At 41.5% G+C, this 19,074-nt stretch overlaps 1 protein-coding gene across 1 annotated transcript in view; it reads left to right on the top strand.

The window, feature by feature from the left end:
• LOC111143883 (Rho guanine nucleotide exchange factor 3) overlaps positions 1-19,074 on the top strand; it is a 312,758-nt gene that overhangs the window by 274,480 nt on the left and 19,204 nt on the right. The window contains 5 exon segments of the mRNA XM_022497910.1: positions 10,430-10,474; positions 10,476-10,601; positions 13,531-13,593; positions 15,921-16,017; positions 16,222-16,298. Of these exon segments, the coding sequence (XP_022353618.1) occupies positions 10,430-10,474; positions 10,476-10,601; positions 13,531-13,593; positions 15,921-16,017; positions 16,222-16,298 (408 nt within the window).

The raw sequence follows: 19,074 nt of genomic DNA, 5'->3' as shown, positions 1-19,074 counted from the left end.
ACAAAAGAGTATCTACCCTCTCCCATTTGTATCCCCTCAGGAAGGATTATTGTGGTTTAGGAAGGGTTTCTGGTAACCACAGTCTCTCACTGTTCCATTTCTGAGCCCTTAGATCTGCAGAGTATTTCATTTCACTGAGATGCAGCAGAAAATGGGATACATTAGTGTTCTCCATTTATTATTCAGTATATCTACTGTGTTATTTGGTCTGCTCTAGACTTGTTGGGGGAGGTAATCAGGAGACAGTGCCTACTCTTGAGAAGGATTAAATCTACTTAAACTTGTCTAAGATATATCAGCAAGTAAAAAAAATAAATAAAAAGGAAATTTAAAACCATTGTATCCCAATCAATAATATGCATCCATTACAGTATATGGACAGGAAACTAGGAATATCATCAAATTCTTCATAGTGCTTATCTCTTGGGAATACAAGTATAAGAGACTTTGACAGTTCTTTTGTTTTGTGTCTTATGTTCTCCTTTTTTTTCCCCCCCATTACGTAAGAATTACAAATCAGTAGAGAATGAATAAACAGGCTGGATCCATTGACTTTTATTTTTTGCATTATATATTTCTATCATGCTTGAATTTTTAAAATAATTATGTATTATCTTTGCAACCAAATAAAAAATGTATAAGATTTTAAAATCTTACATGATAAAAGATACTAGAGACAGGGAGCCTAGTAGTGGCCGGATTGTGGGGGCTGGGGGTATGGGTAAGGGAAGGCCACTTGGCAAGTGTGGAAGGATTTGTGTTGGGCCTGGAATGGCCCAAAGCTGATGAGGGGAAGGGAAAGAAGGCGTTTCAGGTTTGAGGAAGGAGCGTGAGAAGACTGATGCCATCTAGTTTGAGAATTAAATAGGAAGAGTACCCAAGCCCATGTGCTTAATTCCCATGTGCTCAAAACCACGATTTTCTTCTCCAAGGGCCTCAAACTTTGTCTCTTGGTCCAAGATCATACACTTTCTATAACTAACAAAACGTCTTTGATCCTAAGTAATTTGGTAGATATGGAAATAAGCTTGGGGTGTGTGTGTGTGTGTGTGTGTGTGTTGGAGGAAGCAACCAGAAATCCCATTGCCTTACAGTCTGGGAGGTAAGGGTATAGCTAGGAAGGGACCTGTAGTCCACATCAAGAGGAACTCCTTACATTCTGTTGATCTTTACTATTCCTGAAGTAATAGTTAGACCACTGTCATAGTTGACTACTGTAATTCAAAGCTTGTCTTTTTTTATTTAGGAATAACAGCTTCCAGTAATTGAGTATTTACAATGAGCCAAGTTCTGTGCAGGGTACTTTATATTCACGGCTTCATTTCATCTTTTCCCTAAGAATGGGAAGGTAGGATTTAGCTCCACTTTATAGGGGAAGAACCTGAAGGTCAAAATATGTGCCCCAAGTCACACAGCCAGTAAGTGCAGGAGCTGGGGTCCTGCAGGGTTTTCACGGCGCCTCTCCTGGGGTTGGCTTCTGCAAAAAAGTCAGCTGGTCATAATAAAGCCTGCAGTTTGCCAGGCTCTAAAAATCATGGCCAGACTTTTGGTGTAAAGCATCACGCCGCACTGTTGTTCCTTACTCTTTGTTTGCTTACGTGGCAGGGAGAGTCATCATTTCCATTTCAGCTCGTGGAATATTGTGTCATTAACATTATTGTCCAAAAGCCGGTTTACGGTGCCTAATGAAGAGGTTGGGCTGCGGTCCCAAGCCTCTGGAAGGCTTCCTAAATTTTGTTTAGCACTAAGAAAATTGTATAATATTTTCCCCGCACCTGAACCAAATATTTTCTTCAGCTTTTCATTCGTTCTACTCAGAATCTCTCTCAGCTACAGGATCTATGGGGTTTGATTTTTTTGCCCTGGGTCTGTGGGGTTGTTGTTGTTGTTGTTGTTGTTATTTTTGAATTGTGAAGTGATTGGGTGCCTTTTGACCATGTTTTTAATATACATTATTCTGAACCAAATCCAAATACGATTTTATATTTATAGCACCACTTCAAACTCCATGTTCATGGTCTTGCACATTTGTCTACTGATTTCATTTTCTCTTAGTTAATATCTCTTATGGAAAATCTGGAAAATAAATATAGAGAAGTATGGAGATGAAAATAAGAACATCCGTAGCCCACCATCTAGGGGTAACATCTATTAACATGTATTTTAAACAGGGATCTTTCTTTTCTTAATGCTACATGCGAGACTTGCCCATTATCATTAAGTTTCTCTTAAAAGAATGTTTTTAACAAACACATAACATTCCATTTTATTATTACACTGTCATTTATTTAACTATTCCCTATTGGCCACTTTAGGCTCTTTCTATATCTTTTGCTTTTATAAGCAACACTGTGCTACTGAAGGTTTTCTTCTCCTATCAGTTATCCTAATGGATGTCCCGAAGGAGACATTTGGTCCAAGTAATTCAAAGATATGTCTGCTGTTTGCTAATGAATGAAAACATACAAACCAGCAGAAATGGTGGCAGTGCTGTCAATGGTATGGTAACACTGATAAGTAACATCTATTGCTCATTGCCCACATACCAGGCACTTGGCTAAGCCCTGGACATATTTTTTTTTAAGATTTTATTTATTTATTTGACAGAGAGGGAGATCACAAGTAGGCAGGGAGGCAGTCAGAGGGAGAGGGGGAAGCAGCCCCCCCCCCCCCACCAAGCAGAGAGCCCGATGTGGGGCTCGATCCCAGGACCCTGAGACCAAGACCCGAGCCGAAGGCAGAAGCCCAACCCACTGAGCCATCCAGGCACCCCACCCTGGGCATATTTTATCTTGTGTAATCCCTGCTGCAACTTTGTGAAGTACTCATTACTATGTCTTTTATAGATAAGGAGACTGAAGGAGTGCCCGGGTGGTTCTTTCCATTAAGTGTCTAACTCTTGGTTTTAGCTTGAGTCATGATCTTGGGTCCTGAGATCGAACCCCACATCAGGCTTGCAGTGGGCATGATGCCTGCCTAAGATTCTCTCTCTCCTTCTGCCCCTCCCCCACTTGTGTGCACATGCTCTCTAAATAAATAAATAAATGAATGAATAAATAAAATATTTTTTAGAAAACACACACAGTTAAGGAAACCGAGATCCATGGGCACCTGCGTGGCTCAGTGGGTTAAGCCTTTGCCTTTGGCTTAGGTCATGATCCCAGGGTCCTGGGATTGAGCTCCCACACTGGGGGCTCTCTGCTCAGCGGGGAGACTGCTTCCCCCTCTCTCTCTGCCTGCTGCTTTGCCTACTTGTAATCTCTCTCCCTTCTGTCAAATAAATAAATAAAATCTTTTAAAAAATGAAATCTAGATGGAAAGAAATGAAAAAAAAAAAAAAAAAAAGGAAATTGAGATCCAGAGTGATTAACTTCCCAAGGTCCCTTAGCTACCAAGATGACTTCAAGCCATGTCTGTTTTACTCCAAAGCCTGTGTTCTCAGCCGAGATCCATGTTCTAGTCAAAAGACTAGATTTAGTTCCTATTCCCACACTTACCTTGGGCCAGTCGCTAAATCTCCTGTTACTCAGATTTCTAATCTATTAAAGAGGGCAAAAATGCAAGAACTTGTCCTGTTGCCTCTCCCAAGACGAGTGGGAGGGCCAAAAGTAATGGAAGCCACAGACCTGAGAAGTGTTATTTCTCCATTTAAGTTAATGGCTCTCATCAAGCCTTCCGTAAGAGACTCCTCCAAGACGCTCTTCAAGAACATTTTCCAATCCCAGCCATAACTACTGTACATTTTGGTTTAACCCATTGTAGTAGCAACATAGAAACCCATTTTCCTCTGACAGTCCCACCCCAACCTCCAGTCCATTTAATAATAAACCATCTGCTGAACAATAGCAATGGTAACTGCAGAGAATTTCCCTAGTTTGAACTCTCTTTATTGGAGCGTGTTATCTTTAGCTGTAGAGAACCTTCTGTTTTTGGAAAAGGGCGAGGGAGCGCCCCGCTGAACAGGCAGCATTAACAAATTAAATCTGTTCCATCATGCCTCACCTGCTGGGTTTACATTTCCTCTGACACATGTAAAGGGTCCCTCTTTTCCCACCTGACGACAGTCTCCTTTGCACCTGCAGCATCTTTTCCACATACCCAGCTCAGGCATAAACACAAGCACCCATTTCCTAAATCTGCATTATCTGTGCTTATTATGGCTGTTGTTATTTTAGCTGCCAGTAATTATGAGCTTTAGGTTTTTGACTCATTTGCTAAGCTGGTTTCCCTCATGGAAACTCTTGCTTGTCCTGGAACATTTTTCATTCCCCACACCCAGAGGGATCGAGGTACATGTTTCTGTTTTTATGCCATCTCTCCTAAGGCTGGGTTTATCCTAGCCACCATGGACTGGTGTTTCTCACCGCAGGGGACATTCAGCAATGGAGGTGTTTTGGTTGTTGCAACTGGGATGGGGGCACTACTGGCATCTAAGGGCTAGTGATAAACATTCTGCTAAACATCCTGCAAGATACAGGATAGTTTCTCACAACAAAAAATTTTCTGGTCCAAAATGTTACTGGAGGCAAGGTTTAGAAGCTCTGTTATGGACTGAGAAGTAGCCTGAAAGTCATGTATTTGGGCACAAGATTCCTACCACACTCTGACTCTTACAGTAGGGGAAACAGGATAGGATATTGGTTAAAATTGTCAGCAGGGGCCTGGGACGATGGTGGGGGCAGGGGGGCTGAAATAGACCAGACCTGTACCATCATTCTGAGTTCACCATTGACCTGGGTCTAAATTCTGGAGCACCGTTCATTAGCTGCATGACCTTCAGTGAATTGTTACCCTTTCTGAGCCTCCAGTTTCCTCCTCTGTAAAACAGGGCTAGCATTCCTTACTTTTTGAGTATACAAGGTTCTAAAGCCCCCCTCACCATACCCAGCACATACAAGCATGGCATTCACTCATTAAGCAAAATTGTTGAGCTTCTTCTATGTTTCAGTTGCTAATAAGTCCAATAGTGAACAGAACAGATAGATAACCTTGCCTTCCAGGAGATTACCCTCTATTGGGAGGAAACAGACATGTCAGAAACTAGTAAATGACATCGCACAGCCCATGGTGAAAATAGAGGAAAATAAAGCAGGAGGAGGGGGATGGGCACTGGAAGGGACATAGATGTTCTCCCTCAGGCATCCTCTTCTTTGGGGTTTTTCTCCTAGCAGAAATCACATGTTCCTTCCCCAGCTCCAATGCTCTCATCTAATTGTGCGCAGTTGTACTGAGGAGCGATAGAGGTGTTGGCCATGGTGTATGGTCTTGAATACCTGTCCATGGGTTGGGCCTGGTTGGCTATGAGCTGTCCTCAGGGCTAGCCAGCTGCGGGCCTCACACCTGATCAGCATTCTTTATGCATTTTGGGGATTCTTTTTTTCAGCATCCTTCCCCTTTCCAAGTAGAGTTAAAAATAAAACATTTCTTTTAATCCAGCCTAACTAAAGGGGTGAATCTGAAATTTGATTGGTCAAAGAGCCACTCAGTCATTGTTCCTAAAAAATAAGTAAATGCTCTCCCTCTCCATAACTGGCCTTAAACCCTTAGAAGGCTGCAGCCCATGTCACTGAAACCTCACCTCACTGCATGATTGGCATATAGGTAGCAGGTGTACAGCCCTCATTCTGGAGGGCTTTGGAACAAAACAGATCTAGTTTTGAATCCTGCCTGAACAAGTGCCTTCACCTCTCTGAGCCTCAGTTTCCTCATGAGTAAAGTGGGAATAAAACCCCCACCCCCCTCCCCACCGACCCCTGCGGGTGGTTGTGAGGATCAGAGAATTCATCAGAAGTGCTAAGCCTGGGCAGGCACATAAAGGCCTCTCTCTGATGTGTGTGGTGAACTTTACCCAGTCCCTTCACCCTTTGTTCCCAAGCCCAGTACTCACTAAGAAAACACAAAACAGGGAATTCTTAACAATAGAGTTCACCTAGTATAGCTCACCTCTCTCTTTTTTCCCCTCAAAATGCAGCAGAAAAATATCTCCAGTTCTCTGGGAAATTAATTTCTCAAGAAATACATAGAAATACGCTCAGTCTTGATCATAGGGGAAGGGAGGACAAAAATGAAACAAGATGAAACCAGAGAAGGGGGACAAACCATAAGAGACTCTTAATCTCTGGAAACAAACTGAGGGTTGCTGGAGGGGAGGGGGGTTGGAGGGATGGGTTGTTGGGTGATGGTTACTGGGAAGGGTATGTGCTATGGTGAGTGCTGTGAATTTTGTAGGACTGATGAATTACAGAGCCATACCCCCGAAATAATACATTATATGTTAATTTTTTTTTAAATTTTTTTAAAGTAGAAAGAGAGAAGAGTCAACATTCTTAAGTGGCTCTTGGTCTCCATATTCGAAATAAATTTAAAGCTATTTTTGGAAGAAGGGAATTACCCTTTCCCGAACATCTTTGGTGCACCAGGCTTCACATACATTATTTTAATCTGCAGACTCTAGTGACCAAAAAAGTCACTATGTGAGGGCGTTATTACTCTGTTGGTTGTCATCATCAAGTTTAAAATAACCTATGACTTTTGTCATTTCTACTGTCACAAAATAAACTTTATGCTCCTTAAAAAAAGATATGTTCAGACTTACATTCCAAATATGAAACTGAAGTCAAGGTGTACAGCTGACCCTTGAATAATGCAAGGGTTAGGGATACCACCACCCCCACGCTCTGAGGAGAGATGAAGATCCATATATAACTTTTTTTTTAAGATTTTTATTTATTTATTTGCCAGACAGAGATCACAAGTAGTCAGAGAGGCAAGCAGAGAGGTGGGTGGGGGGGGAAGCAGGCTCCCCGCCAAGCAGAGAGCCCGACTCGGGGCTCGATCCCAGGACTCTGGGATCATGACCTGAGCCAAAGGCAGAGGCTTAACCCACTGAGCCACCCAGGTGCCCCCATATATAACTTTTGACTCCCCCCAAAATTAACTACTAAATAACCTGCTGTTAACCAGAAGCCTTACCAATAACATAAACAGCCAACTAACACATCTTTTGTATAAGTATTACATACTGTATTCTTACAATAACATAACCTGATAAAAAAGAAAATGTTATTAAAAGCATAAGAGAAAATACATTTACAGTCCTGTGCTGTATTTATTGAAAAAAAAAAAAATTCGTGTAAGTGGACTCTCAGAGTTCAAAACCATGTTTTTTGAGGATCAGCTGTAGTGGTTTTCCCTATTAGATTAATGATAATATCTTGTTGATGAGAGTGTGGGTAAAGGTAATTCACATACCTTTCAGGGACGATAAAGTTTGAAACAGACTGTCTAGAGGTCAATTTGGCAAATTTGGCAATGCATGTCAAATGCTAACATGTAGATATTTCTTAGATCATGGAATTATGCCTAAGGAATCTGCCTTATAAAAATAGCACAAATACATAAAGGATATTCACTGAAGCACTTTTTGTAATAGCCAGGCACTGGAAACTATTTTAATGTCCATCAGTGGGAGGTTGATTAAATCCATGTGGTCCATCTGGACCATGGGATACTAACTCTGCACTCATTAAAGAGAAAGAGAGATTTTGGGGTGATGGAAATATTTTGTGAGTACACAGAGGTGGTGTTTGCACAACATTGTGAATGTGCTGAAGACCACCAAATTGTTCACAAAAATGCTTAATTATGTTATGTGAAATTTACCCTTATAAATTATTTTTTTTGAAGAATGAGTCTTACGTGCTAATACGGAGAGACATACTGTTGAGTGAGGAGAGAAAACACTGTTTTCTGTGACTGTTGGCAGGCAAATGGCATTTAAAAGTTCTGGAAATATCTAGAACAGGCTTAATAGCAGTTACTTTTGGAAAGTAGACAGGAGAACAGGGGAATTTGTACTTCGTTTTATATACTTTTGTAATGTATAAGAAATGTTTATACTTTTATAACGTATGAAAATTTAAAGTTAGCATAAGTTACTTGAGAATTGGTGGTGGGGAGGGGGGAATTTGAAGTTGGTCAGGGGTTGAAACTGTTACCACATGGGCGGTTGAGTCTCTCCAGTGAAAGTGGAAAATGTCTTTCATTTTGAATCTTATTTTTGTGTTTCCTCTCGTTCTGCTCTTTAATTCCCACCCCGGCTGTAATCAGAACCAAAAACTGAGATCAGTGAGTAACCTGATGACTCACTTTGCTTGTTTTGACCTTTCCGTGCCTGTGGCTAATTGATTCTGAGTGCCGAGGATCTGCCCCATTAGTCTGGTCACTGTTCATAAGGGCCTATTTTCAAGAGATCACAAGGATTTGTGAGATATCATTAGTAAACCACGTATTTGGTGCAAGTTCTTTCTTGACCAGCATTGGGGGCTGGTCCAATGATCATGAGCTCACTAATGAGCCCAGGGGCTCTTGGAAGCCTGAGGAACTCAGGTTGCTACTTGCAAACAGCTAACTTCCTGCTTCAAGAGGGTTGTGATAATACCTTGAAGCCCCTTGGAGATTTCTTTTTACATTTTTCATTTATTCATTTTCTCTTAAATTATAAAAATTTTATAAAATAGGATAAAAAGTCACCTATCATGTCATCAGGCAAAAACAATAGAATTTTCTGGCATTCCTTTCATATCTTTGCTTGTGTCCTTTTTTTCATAACTAGAAACAGTATTCATATGCTGATTTTAGTTTTGATTTTAACTTACATAGAAGGGATTTTTAGCTGTTAAAGTGGTCTCAGAATTATCCAATTGGCTAGATAATATACATCAAGCAGATGAATTATAACTTATTTAACAATGCCCTTATGTTGAATAGCTCCCTTAAAATTTTCTTTGCTTTCTTAAATTTTATTGTTGAATCTCAAAATATTTGGAAGCTGTCTTAGAATATCTTAGTGATGACAGCTCATATGTCACATGCAAAATCAGTTCTTCCCCTCAGGAAGTTTATAGGTCAGAGCAGGTGACCAATAAGTGTAATAAAATGTGATCATTGCTATATCAGAGATATGTACAAATTGCTCTGGGAAAGTGGTGAAGGTTTCTTAGAGAAGTTTGAGTTATATCCTGAGGACACTTAGGAGTTAGCCAGCTAGTAAATGAAAGAAAAGCTTCCCAGGAAAAGAAGAGGGCTTAAAGATAGTACAGAGGGATGGCAAAGCATGAGGCTTTTAGAAAGTGGCAGATTGCCTAGTAGGGCTGGAGAACAGAGGCCTCACAGGTGAGTGGCAGGAGGTGATTCTAGATATATAGATTGTGGTCAGATTACAAGAGGCCTTCTATGCCAAACTAAGGAGTTGGAACTTCTAAAGGCCATAGATATGTGGCCACAGCCATGTCTTACTAAATTAGAATGTGGTTTTGAGCACAACACCATCTTACTGGTTTGGCAAAGTTCCCAATAAGAGTGTTGAAATCTAGGTTGAAGGCTAAAGATGATGCACTTAGCTTTCTTCTGGATCATTTGTATTCGTCATGCAAAGGCCCTGTGATAGCATGTTTCAGCCACAGGAGTGGACTTCGGGTAGTCAGACCATCCCAAAGTCTACCAGCGCCTCTTTGGAAAATAAGAAAATACCTTAGGGACAGGCATCATTTGCCATCAAGATGGTATTTAATATACGTATTAGTTGGTACTTTTCAAATCGACAGAATCCCAACTGAGGTTAATGTAAACGGAAGGGGGAATGTACTGGCCCCTTAATCTAAGAGTGGCTCTTTCTGGCTTCATGCACAGTGGGATCCAGGGCCTTAAACAGTGTGGGTAAAGCTTGCTCCCTCCCTCCATCGGTCTCTCTCCCTCTGTCCTTCATGCTGTGTGTCCTTTTATTCTCCTTGAATACTAAATAGACTTATCCACATGACAAGAGAGAGCTGCCGCAAGAAATTCCTGCTTATTTTATCTCGAGTTCACAATACTAAAGGAGTAAAGACCCCTCCGCTCATTCTCCCATGAACCGCTTAGCACATTTCGGAAAATCAGGAGCCCATCCCTGAACGAGGGTGGAGGATGATTCTGACTGGTCAGGTCTGGGGCATCCCACCCAAACTGTGCACCAAGTGGGATACCCAAGGACAGCAGGCTTCTGTTCCTCCGTGAAGGAGAGTGGGAGGACAGGCCAGATATAAAGGACATCCCCTGCTGTTAACCCTTGCTCTTCTGAAGAAGGGGGGTGTCCACTGGAAACAAGTGGATCCTGTGGCTTCTCTGAGAGCTGCCTTTGTGGCTGTTTCTGTGCTGTGTCCAGGTCTTACAGAATGGATACTCCCAGGACATATGGGAACACAGCCCCTTTGCCCAATTTCCCTCAGCACGTAGGTGCAAGCAAATACCCCACTTCCCAAAAGGCCTTGTGGCATTTTCCTCTTTCTTGTGAGTATCTGATTTATGTTCTGTCAGTGACAGGAAGCTGCTGTAACGATCCACCCAAGTCCTGACACAGCCCCCGTGATGGTTTGTTTTTCTCATTGTTTAGCGTTCTATCAGCTTCCGCAGCGAGAGCCGTCCTGACATCCTCGCCCCCCCGACCCTGGTCCAGAAATGCCGCCTCCTCAAGCACGAAGCGGAGAGACAGCAAGCTGTGGAGTGAGACCTTTGATGTGTGCGTCAATCAGATGCTTCCGTCCAAGGAAATCAAACGTCAGGAGGTAGGCTCGGGACCCAGGAGTTGGCCCTGTGTCTGGAACGAAGTGTGCTACAGGCGAGAGCCAAACTGCATCTATACTACAAGCTCCCAGTCAGTTCTTCGTTGCATTTGTAGGAGGACAAACAGGGCTGTCATGCCTTGTAAGGAACTGAGAACCCAGCATCCGGCTGGGTGGGTGGCCCCTGCTTTAAAAAGAAACTAATGTGAAAATCTGAATTTACAAAGAAAATGAATCAGGAAGTATCTATTTAGCATCTCGGAGCTCACAAAAATAATCACTTGAGTTATATTTTGATAGCAACTTCTAGAATATTTTAAAATAGTTGATGAAACTTTGATTCAGTTTTGTGGAGAACATATCTAGGGAATGCAGCTCATTTCATGACTTGTCAGTTTTCTGTATCAATAGCTCTAAATGACTATGGTCATATTACCCTCTATAGAAACTTGTCAAATGTCAGGCTGTGCCAAAGCACATCTAGTGCATTATCTGGTGAAACCCTTGGAACATCTATTTTTGTGGAAAACCTGACATTGGCAAAAGGAATACTTGACAAGTTTCTAGGTTTGGGCTCAGCAATTCCTTTCTAGGAATCTGTCTGCCAGACACACTTAACACAGAAGAAAAGATATATATGTAAGCTTATTCATCACACTAATGCTTGTAATAGTGCTGGAAAGAGCCTGAACTTCTATTGCCAGGAACTGGCTGAATAATGAATATCTATTAGATACACATGGAATACAATGTAGCAATAGCAAGAGGGGCTGATAGGCATGTATGGCTTAAGTGGGTGAGGCAAGGCACAAAATAGGGTATATTATGTCCTTTTACCATCTATGTGAAAGAACAAAGAAAAATGAATATATGTGTGTAGGTGCACATATTTGCTTGTAGAGTCAAAATGTATTTCTAGAAGGATTTGCAAGGAACTGGTAATATTGTTGCCTCCTGGGAAGGAACTGGGTGGCTGGATAGAGGTAAGAAAGAAAATTGTCACCATGTGCCCCTTTGTGCACTATAAATTTTGATCTGTGTTAATGCATTACCTATTTAAAAGAAATAATAAAGCATTTTAAAATAATACACACACTGAAAAAAAATCTGTGAAGAAATATAGTGAAACCCTAACAATAGTTAACAAGATGGTATTATGGGTACATTAAAATTTTCCACTTTGTGCTTTCTTGTGTTTTTCCAAGTGTTAACTGATCGCATATAACTAGTGTGATCTGGCAGTGGGAGGGAAGGAAAGAGGGAGGGACTGGTTCTGCAGATTGGGAGATTATTAAGCTACAGTGAATACAAGTTCACCCATCTAGAAAGTTACAGAGCTGCAATTTGAACCCAGGTCCTGCCCTACTCCAGAGCCCATGGTCTTCATGGTGACACTGTGCTGCCCCACAACAGACATCTGATGGTGATGTTTCCCAGTATGGGGTTCTATGGTTTTCCTTTCCTGGGGACCACATTTGGTCAGTTGGACCATTAGACCTATTCAAGTAAACTCTAGTAAAACAGATGTACAAGGAAATCTGAGGAAGGTCTAAGTAAAGTCTAGTCAGTGTATTGAGCCAATCCATTTCCTGGTTTTGATAATGTTCTATAGTTCTGGAAGGTGAGTAGAAGGGGCAGAGGACCTTGCTGTTCTATGTTTACAACTTCTCCTGTGAGTATGTAATTATTTCATAATAAAAGGTTCAACGGGGCGCGTGGGTGGTTTAGTCATGGGGTGTCTGCCTTCGGCTCGGGTCATGATCCCAGGGTCCTGGGACTGAGACCCGCATCAGGCTCCCTTCTCAGTGGGGAGTCTGCTTCTCCCTCTCCCACTCCCCTTGTTTATGTTCCCTCTCTCGGTTTCTCTCTCTGTGTCACATAAAAGGGAAAAAAACCAAATGAATGAATGAATGAATGATTGGTTCAACAAAATAGAACACCAGGTGGGCATGATATGGAGGCTTTACTGGGCCTGGGGAGGACTTACCATGCACTGGCCTCCAGCACAGTGTTCTGCCTCCATCTGCATTACCTGAGAGCAAACTCCTTGTGTTATACTCCATCCACCCCCGAGATGGAAGGTGCTCTCCGGCCTGCTCACTTCTTCCCTTTAGTCTGAAAGAAATGTAGGAGTCCCCAAACCATCACTACTATTAAAGGACTAAACATAGAGGCCTTTAACAATGTTTGCCAACAGTTTAGACTCCCAGATGAAAGAGTGAAAGAGTATTCTGCACATCATAGCTCTTAAATTATGATGGTTTAATAGAGCCAAATTAGAAACGGTCCATTTACACACTCTTACACACAGCGGGCACCTATAATTTTATTTATTGTACCGTGTAGGGCTGAGAAGCAATTTAGAATGAATTAACTTCACCAGACATTTAGAGTGATAAAATATTGGATTCTTCCTGCAATTCCAGCCTCAAGACAAGTGGCTGATAAGAATAAAGCTTTCTGCTAAGATTCACCTTCTGTTGAGTAGAACAAAGACAAATTGTGATGGCCCAATTCATAATACTGCCACGACCATCACTGAGAACAGACCTGAAATCATTTGTGATGGTTGCTGCACACATGAGAGACCCAGACTCCCACTGTCATTATTTTGCCTAAAATACTTCCCTCTTGTTTGGCTGCACCCAAGTTCTGTAACATGAAAGATGACTTACTGGGTTGGAAACATATGTGGAACCCCTTTCTCCCATAAATGGGTGAGTACGTTATACAGAAGTTTTGCAAAATTCTTCCTTTATAGGTTTTAGCTACTTAGACGCATTTGCTACAGGTTAATTTAACTTTTTAAAGAATCCTTTAAAAATGCTTAAGAAATGAGTAGATCTGGGACTTTGAGCAACAGAACCAGCACTGTTTGAATTTGGGCTCATAAATGGAGTGTTCAGTGAACGTGTTCTGTCTTTGCTTGCAGGCAATCTTTGAGCTTTCCCAAGGAGAAGAAGACTTGATAGAGGACTTGAAATTGGCAAAAAAGGTGAATTTGAAACCAGTGGTCATTTGGGCCACCTTCTTTTTTCTTTTTTTTCCTCATGAGTAATTTCACAATTCTAAGATTATGCCTTATGAGCATTCTTTTTATGACTGAGACAGGTCATCAACAATTGAGAAGAATCTGCACAAACCAAGTAGTGGGGAAATGGCTCAACACAAGAAGGTTCTCAAAAAACAAAACAAAACAAAACAAAAAAACAAGAAGGTTCTCTAGACCTGGTAGCTGCAGGGCTTCTCCTGTGCATGTCTCTAATGCACCTCAAAGGATACTTGAGTTTAGTCAGGAAGTGTTCATAGAGAGCGGCCTGGCTTTCCCTATATTTCATTGTCTCTTCTAGGGAGCCTCCTAACCCACGGGAGAGAGCGTGCAGACTCTGAAACTGGAACAGTGTCTTAGAAATAAAGTCACTTGAATCTCCTAAGTAGAGAAAGTGGTCAAGCGAGGCGACTGCGTACTATCATGTGACGTGCGGTCTTATATATAGAACTTGTGTTTTAATCACACTGTGTGCAGGAAGGGAGAAGAAACCCATGCTTTGTAACCTGTGCTGTCTGGACAATAAACTTTTTCCTCAAAACCTTTCCGTCCCAGTGACCCCACCCCCCACGCCCCAAAGGCTGAAATCCAGACCTCTTCGTCTGATATTCGCAGCCCCCTTTAAAGAATCACAAGGTTTGGGACGCCTGAGTGGCTCAGTCAGTAAGCATCTGCCTTCGGCTCAGGTCATGATCCCAGGGTCCTGGGATCGAATCCTGCGTTGGGCTCCCTGCTCAGAGGGAAGCCTACTTCCTCCTCTCCCTCTCCCCCTGCTTATGTTCCCTCTCTTACTGTCTCTCTTTCTGTCAAATAAATAAATAAAATCTTAAAAAAAAAAAAAGAATTACAAGGTTGGAAAGAGTCCTTAGTCCCTTCTTTCAAGTGTCCTTAGTCCAGATTCCTGCTGATATGAAGTCCTGTCTGTAGCAGTCCCAGGAGATGGCCATCCGCACTTTGCTTGGACACAGCCAAGAAACTGAGTTTTTAGACAGGGCTGGAGGAGGAGGAAGATGGAGATGACAAAAAGGCATTTAACTCTGTAAGACATCTTGCTGTGCATTTGTTCAGCTCCTCCTTCCTGTATCAAGATTCCCCAAAGCTGAGCACCGTAAGGATGTTTTACTGCCATCCTTTTGCTTACGGTGGTTCTACCTTCTTGGAAACCCTTCCTTTCCTTCAACCATCCATATCCAGCTGCCCTCCAGGAACTAGCTCAGATCTCAGTTCATTCTGCACCAGTACTTATGCCTCCTTCTCCATCCCAGGCATGCCAGCCAGACAGCTCTTCTTAAATCTCCCTGGACCGCTACAACTTTAATTCTCTCACCTCTAAGCAGTTGTAATTGGATCAGTTTTTGCTGCTATGTGACATCCCTTGTGTTTTTAGTCTTGAGATTTTAAAAACGTATATATCTAATTATCCACGTGTTTTTCTTATCTCCCGATTAGCTTTATAAATCTACGTGGAGGCAGGGACTGTGCCATCTGAGTCTTTGTACTCTATTACAGCGACCTGGGTATAATTGTGTGTTCTTGTACAAGTATCATTAATAGGCGCGCCTGGGTGCCTCAGTCATTAAGTGTCTGCCTTCGGCTCTGGTCATGATCCCAGGGCGCTGGGATCGAGTCCCACATTGAACCCCCTGCTCAGCGGAAGCCTGCCTCTCACTCTCTCACTCCCCCTGCTTGTGTTCTCTCACTCATTGTCTCTCTGTCTCTGTCAAATAAATAAAATCTTTTTTAAAAATTACCGTTAATAAAAGAAGATAAAATTGACAGAGATTTTGGTCTTTTGGCTTTGGAACAGTCATAAAGGATGCAATCACTTTTCTTTTTCCTTTCTTCCTTTACTTAGTTTAAATATGGACTCATTGAAAAAGAACCTACTAGTAACAAATGCTGTATAAATTTGGAGTTTTTCAAGCTACAAGATCTCCAATACGTTAAATTTTAAAACATTATACAACTCAGATCAGCTCTGTACTTAGGATTTGTGCCCTTGCCTAGATGTATGATATACTAGAATAAAAAAGCTTTTTTAAAAATCTGCTTTGGTTTATCAACAACCACAAACAGCTCAAGGCAATCCTGGATTCTCATCTGGTCTGGCCACACCCATCTGCTGTCTCTGCAGCGTTCTGGAAGAAGTTGCTGGAGAGAGCCAAATATTTTGTTATAATGTGGGGCCTCACAGACACCGACGCCATTTACATTAACCACTTGCTTCTACGGATTTTAAATGTTTGCTTCTGTCTCTTGCCCTTCTTGTACAGGCCTATCATGACCCCATGCTGAAACTCTCCATAATGACAGAACAAGAGTTGAATCAAATCTTTGGAACACTGGACTCTCTCATTCCTCTACACGAAGGTATAATTTTGTTCCCAGAATGAGTCATGACTTGTAGCCTTAATTGAGTTGTCCTACAACAAGTCATGATTATGTAATGTGATTAACCCAGAATCTACTTCCAGTCTTGTTCATATTTGAATGCCTAACAAAATAAGCATTCTGTTTTTGTTTTTTTTTTTTTTTTTGGGGTCTTGTTTTCTTTTCTTTTTTTTTTTTAACCAGAGCTTCTTAGTCAACTTCGAGATGCTCGGAAGCCTGATGGTTCCACCGAACATGTTGGTCCCATCCTTGTGGGCTGGGTAAGAAAAGTTCTCCAGTCTCGATTGAGAATAAATTTCAATAACGTAGATAGAGTTTCATTTTAGCTAGACTTTTTGTATTGGCAAATGTTGGCTTTATGTCAGAAACGGCAAATTCCTAGCAAAATTTATCATATTTAGGCTTTATCTCTGCAATGCATGGAAACAATTTTTTTTTCTTAACATAAATTTGCAGTATTTGAAGATAACATGACCTTTTTGCAATAAGATAAGTAAAGGCACAAATGATTACCAGCTTTATATCAAATAAAGTAAAACTAGTTTATATTCAATTGAGGCCAATTACTAATAATATAATTATTATCATTTCTATTCCAGTAAATATTCACAGATATATTCTTATCCATATCACCAAAAAAAAAAAAAAAAAAAGTGCTTTTATTCAGGCTCCAAAAGCTCTCGTGGTAAAATGTAGTTTCATACACAAGGTAATACTAAATGCTATTAATGTTTAGCTTATATCTGATTCTGAGTAACTTCATAGGAAGGCTTGGTATTGTGCTGACCTTCCTCCCAAATAACCCATTCCCTTTCCTAATTAAACAAAGAAATCAGCTGGGACCTTAGATGAGGGGTTCTAAATTTATGGTCTTGGGGCTGAATTTGTGTTTCGTTGGGTACATAATGTGGTTGTTCATTCATTTAATGTACTTTATTTTTTTTTAAGATTTTATTTATTTATTTGACAAAGACAGAGAGATCACAAGTAGGCAGAGAGGCAGACAGAGAGATAGAGGGAAGCAGGCTCCCTGCCGAGCAGAGAGCCGGATGCAGGGCTCTATCCCAGGACCCTGAGATCATGACCTGAGCCAAAGGCAGAGGCTTTAACCCACTGAGCCACCCAGGCGCCCCCATTTAATGTACTTTAGACCAGGCATGAATTTCCTATTTTGCTGCAGTCCCCACCATTCCCTATTACTACACCTCTCTTTCCTTCAAGTCCTTGAGTGTACCTCCCCAGCTCCAGGTGGTATTCATTTGTTAGGCAGATTACTTTGATGACCTCTTCCAGGTAGGATTAGCTCTCTCATCTCTCTGATCCACACAGTCTTCCAGAAAAACAGGCAGGAAATGCCAGAACAGGCAGCATTAGAGTCATTCCACTGTTTGCGGAATGTTGTGAAGGTCATAAATCCTACTATCACCATGTGAGTTCTCTTGATCCAGTTACATCTGTAGTTATATTTTAACCTTCCTGTGTTTTGATGTTGCTCTCTTATCCTAACTTCTGCTTTTCGATTATAGCCTCGATCAAGAAAGTTTGAGGGTTTCATGCCTTAGATAGCTTTAATTTAGAAGTCACTTTTAGCACTGAGGCCGACATACCCCAAGGGCGTCCAAAAGGCAAGCAATGTTCTAAGATGAATAATTCAGAAAATGTGACTTAATATTTCAGGGGAGATCATTCGTCTTATATTTTTGACTTTCATTTTATTATAAGATGTGGTAGATGTTTTAACTTCTTTAACCTTCAAAGAAATTTCTCTAAAGAGAGGCTGCCAGCTGGAGAGAGGGAAGGTGTAATGAGAAGAGAGATTCTGCCTCAGTTTTCTTAAACCTCCTGAGGCTGTGGGCTGCTTTGATGGGCATGGGGGGCCCAGTGAGGCCACACTCCAGAATTAGCATGATGCCTGCTCTGTTGTTGACGAGATAGCGATGTAGAACGACATGTTTCCTTAGGCATCATATACACATTGTCAGTTCACACCAGACGCAGAAGTGGAGGCATTTGCCTTTTCGTTAATATTTTTATGAAATAAATGTTTGCTACTTTTATTAGGAAATTGGCTTGATCTGGGGGTGGCTTTTGCAGGCCTTTTCTGTACATACCCACAGGAAATGTGACCACTTCCACTGCTATCTGAACCCTTCAGACATCAAATGGGGACTTAAAGCTTGAAAAGCAGCCTAAAATTAAACAACTGGCCCATTGTGACCAGACCTCATGAGAAATGGCCCTTATTTATCAGGCCTGACGAGCTGTTAAATGTTTTCCCACTTTTAACTGCAGATGTGCCCACGCAAGTGGGAACTGTAAACCAAGGGGTACATCTGTTTGAGTTCTGGTCTTTTTAACAGAACAAAATAAACATCTGAGGGGACTTTGAATGAGAAAAGTCAGAGCCCATTCGACCCATGAAAAATTGATTTATTCGCTGTTCCTCCTCCCAAACCCCTCCCAGGAAAAAAAAGGTGGGGGAAAAAAGCCCTTTTAACAAGGAGCCTCCCAAGTAGGACAGGCCTGGCCAGTCCTTTTGACCTTAGAATGAATCAATTCCTTGTACTTTGAAGGCCTGAAGCAGAGTGGTGGTTTCCTCAGGGTGCCTCCCTGGTCACTGAGGATGCATCTCCCCACGGGTAGGCCTGATCCCATACACTTCCCCTGTTGGATAGAAACAACTTCCCAAGCGACTTCTCTTCATGCTAACGTTTTTTCAGTAATAAATTTATATAATTTAATTTATATAATTTAATAAATTTAAATAATTTACAAGCTCTCCAGGCAGCAAGTTCTCATGTTAATTTGGGTTCTAATTAAATTTTAATTCTATAGAGAGAGGCCGGGTACATGGAAGCAAAAAAAAAATGGATTTGTTCTGTCGCTTTTCACAAGCTTAGGGAGATAGAAAGAATTTCTAAAGCAAGTGAAAGAGTTTCCTTTATAAATTCTTGATGGTCTATTTAAAGAGATGTCAAGGAGTTCAGAGCTTTGGGGGGAGGGTGGGGGAAGAACATTCAGCCCACCAGTTTTGTC

The sequence above is a fragment of the Enhydra lutris genome, unplaced genomic scaffold, assembly GCF_002288905.1.
Source record: "Enhydra lutris kenyoni isolate GAN:26980312 unplaced genomic scaffold, ASM228890v2 scaffoldscaffold10, whole genome shotgun sequence".
In the NCBI taxonomy this organism is placed as follows: domain Eukaryota; kingdom Metazoa; phylum Chordata; class Mammalia; order Carnivora; family Mustelidae; genus Enhydra; species Enhydra lutris.
Note: the sequence above shows the minus strand (reverse complement) of the source record. Positions and strands in the feature narration are given on the sequence as shown.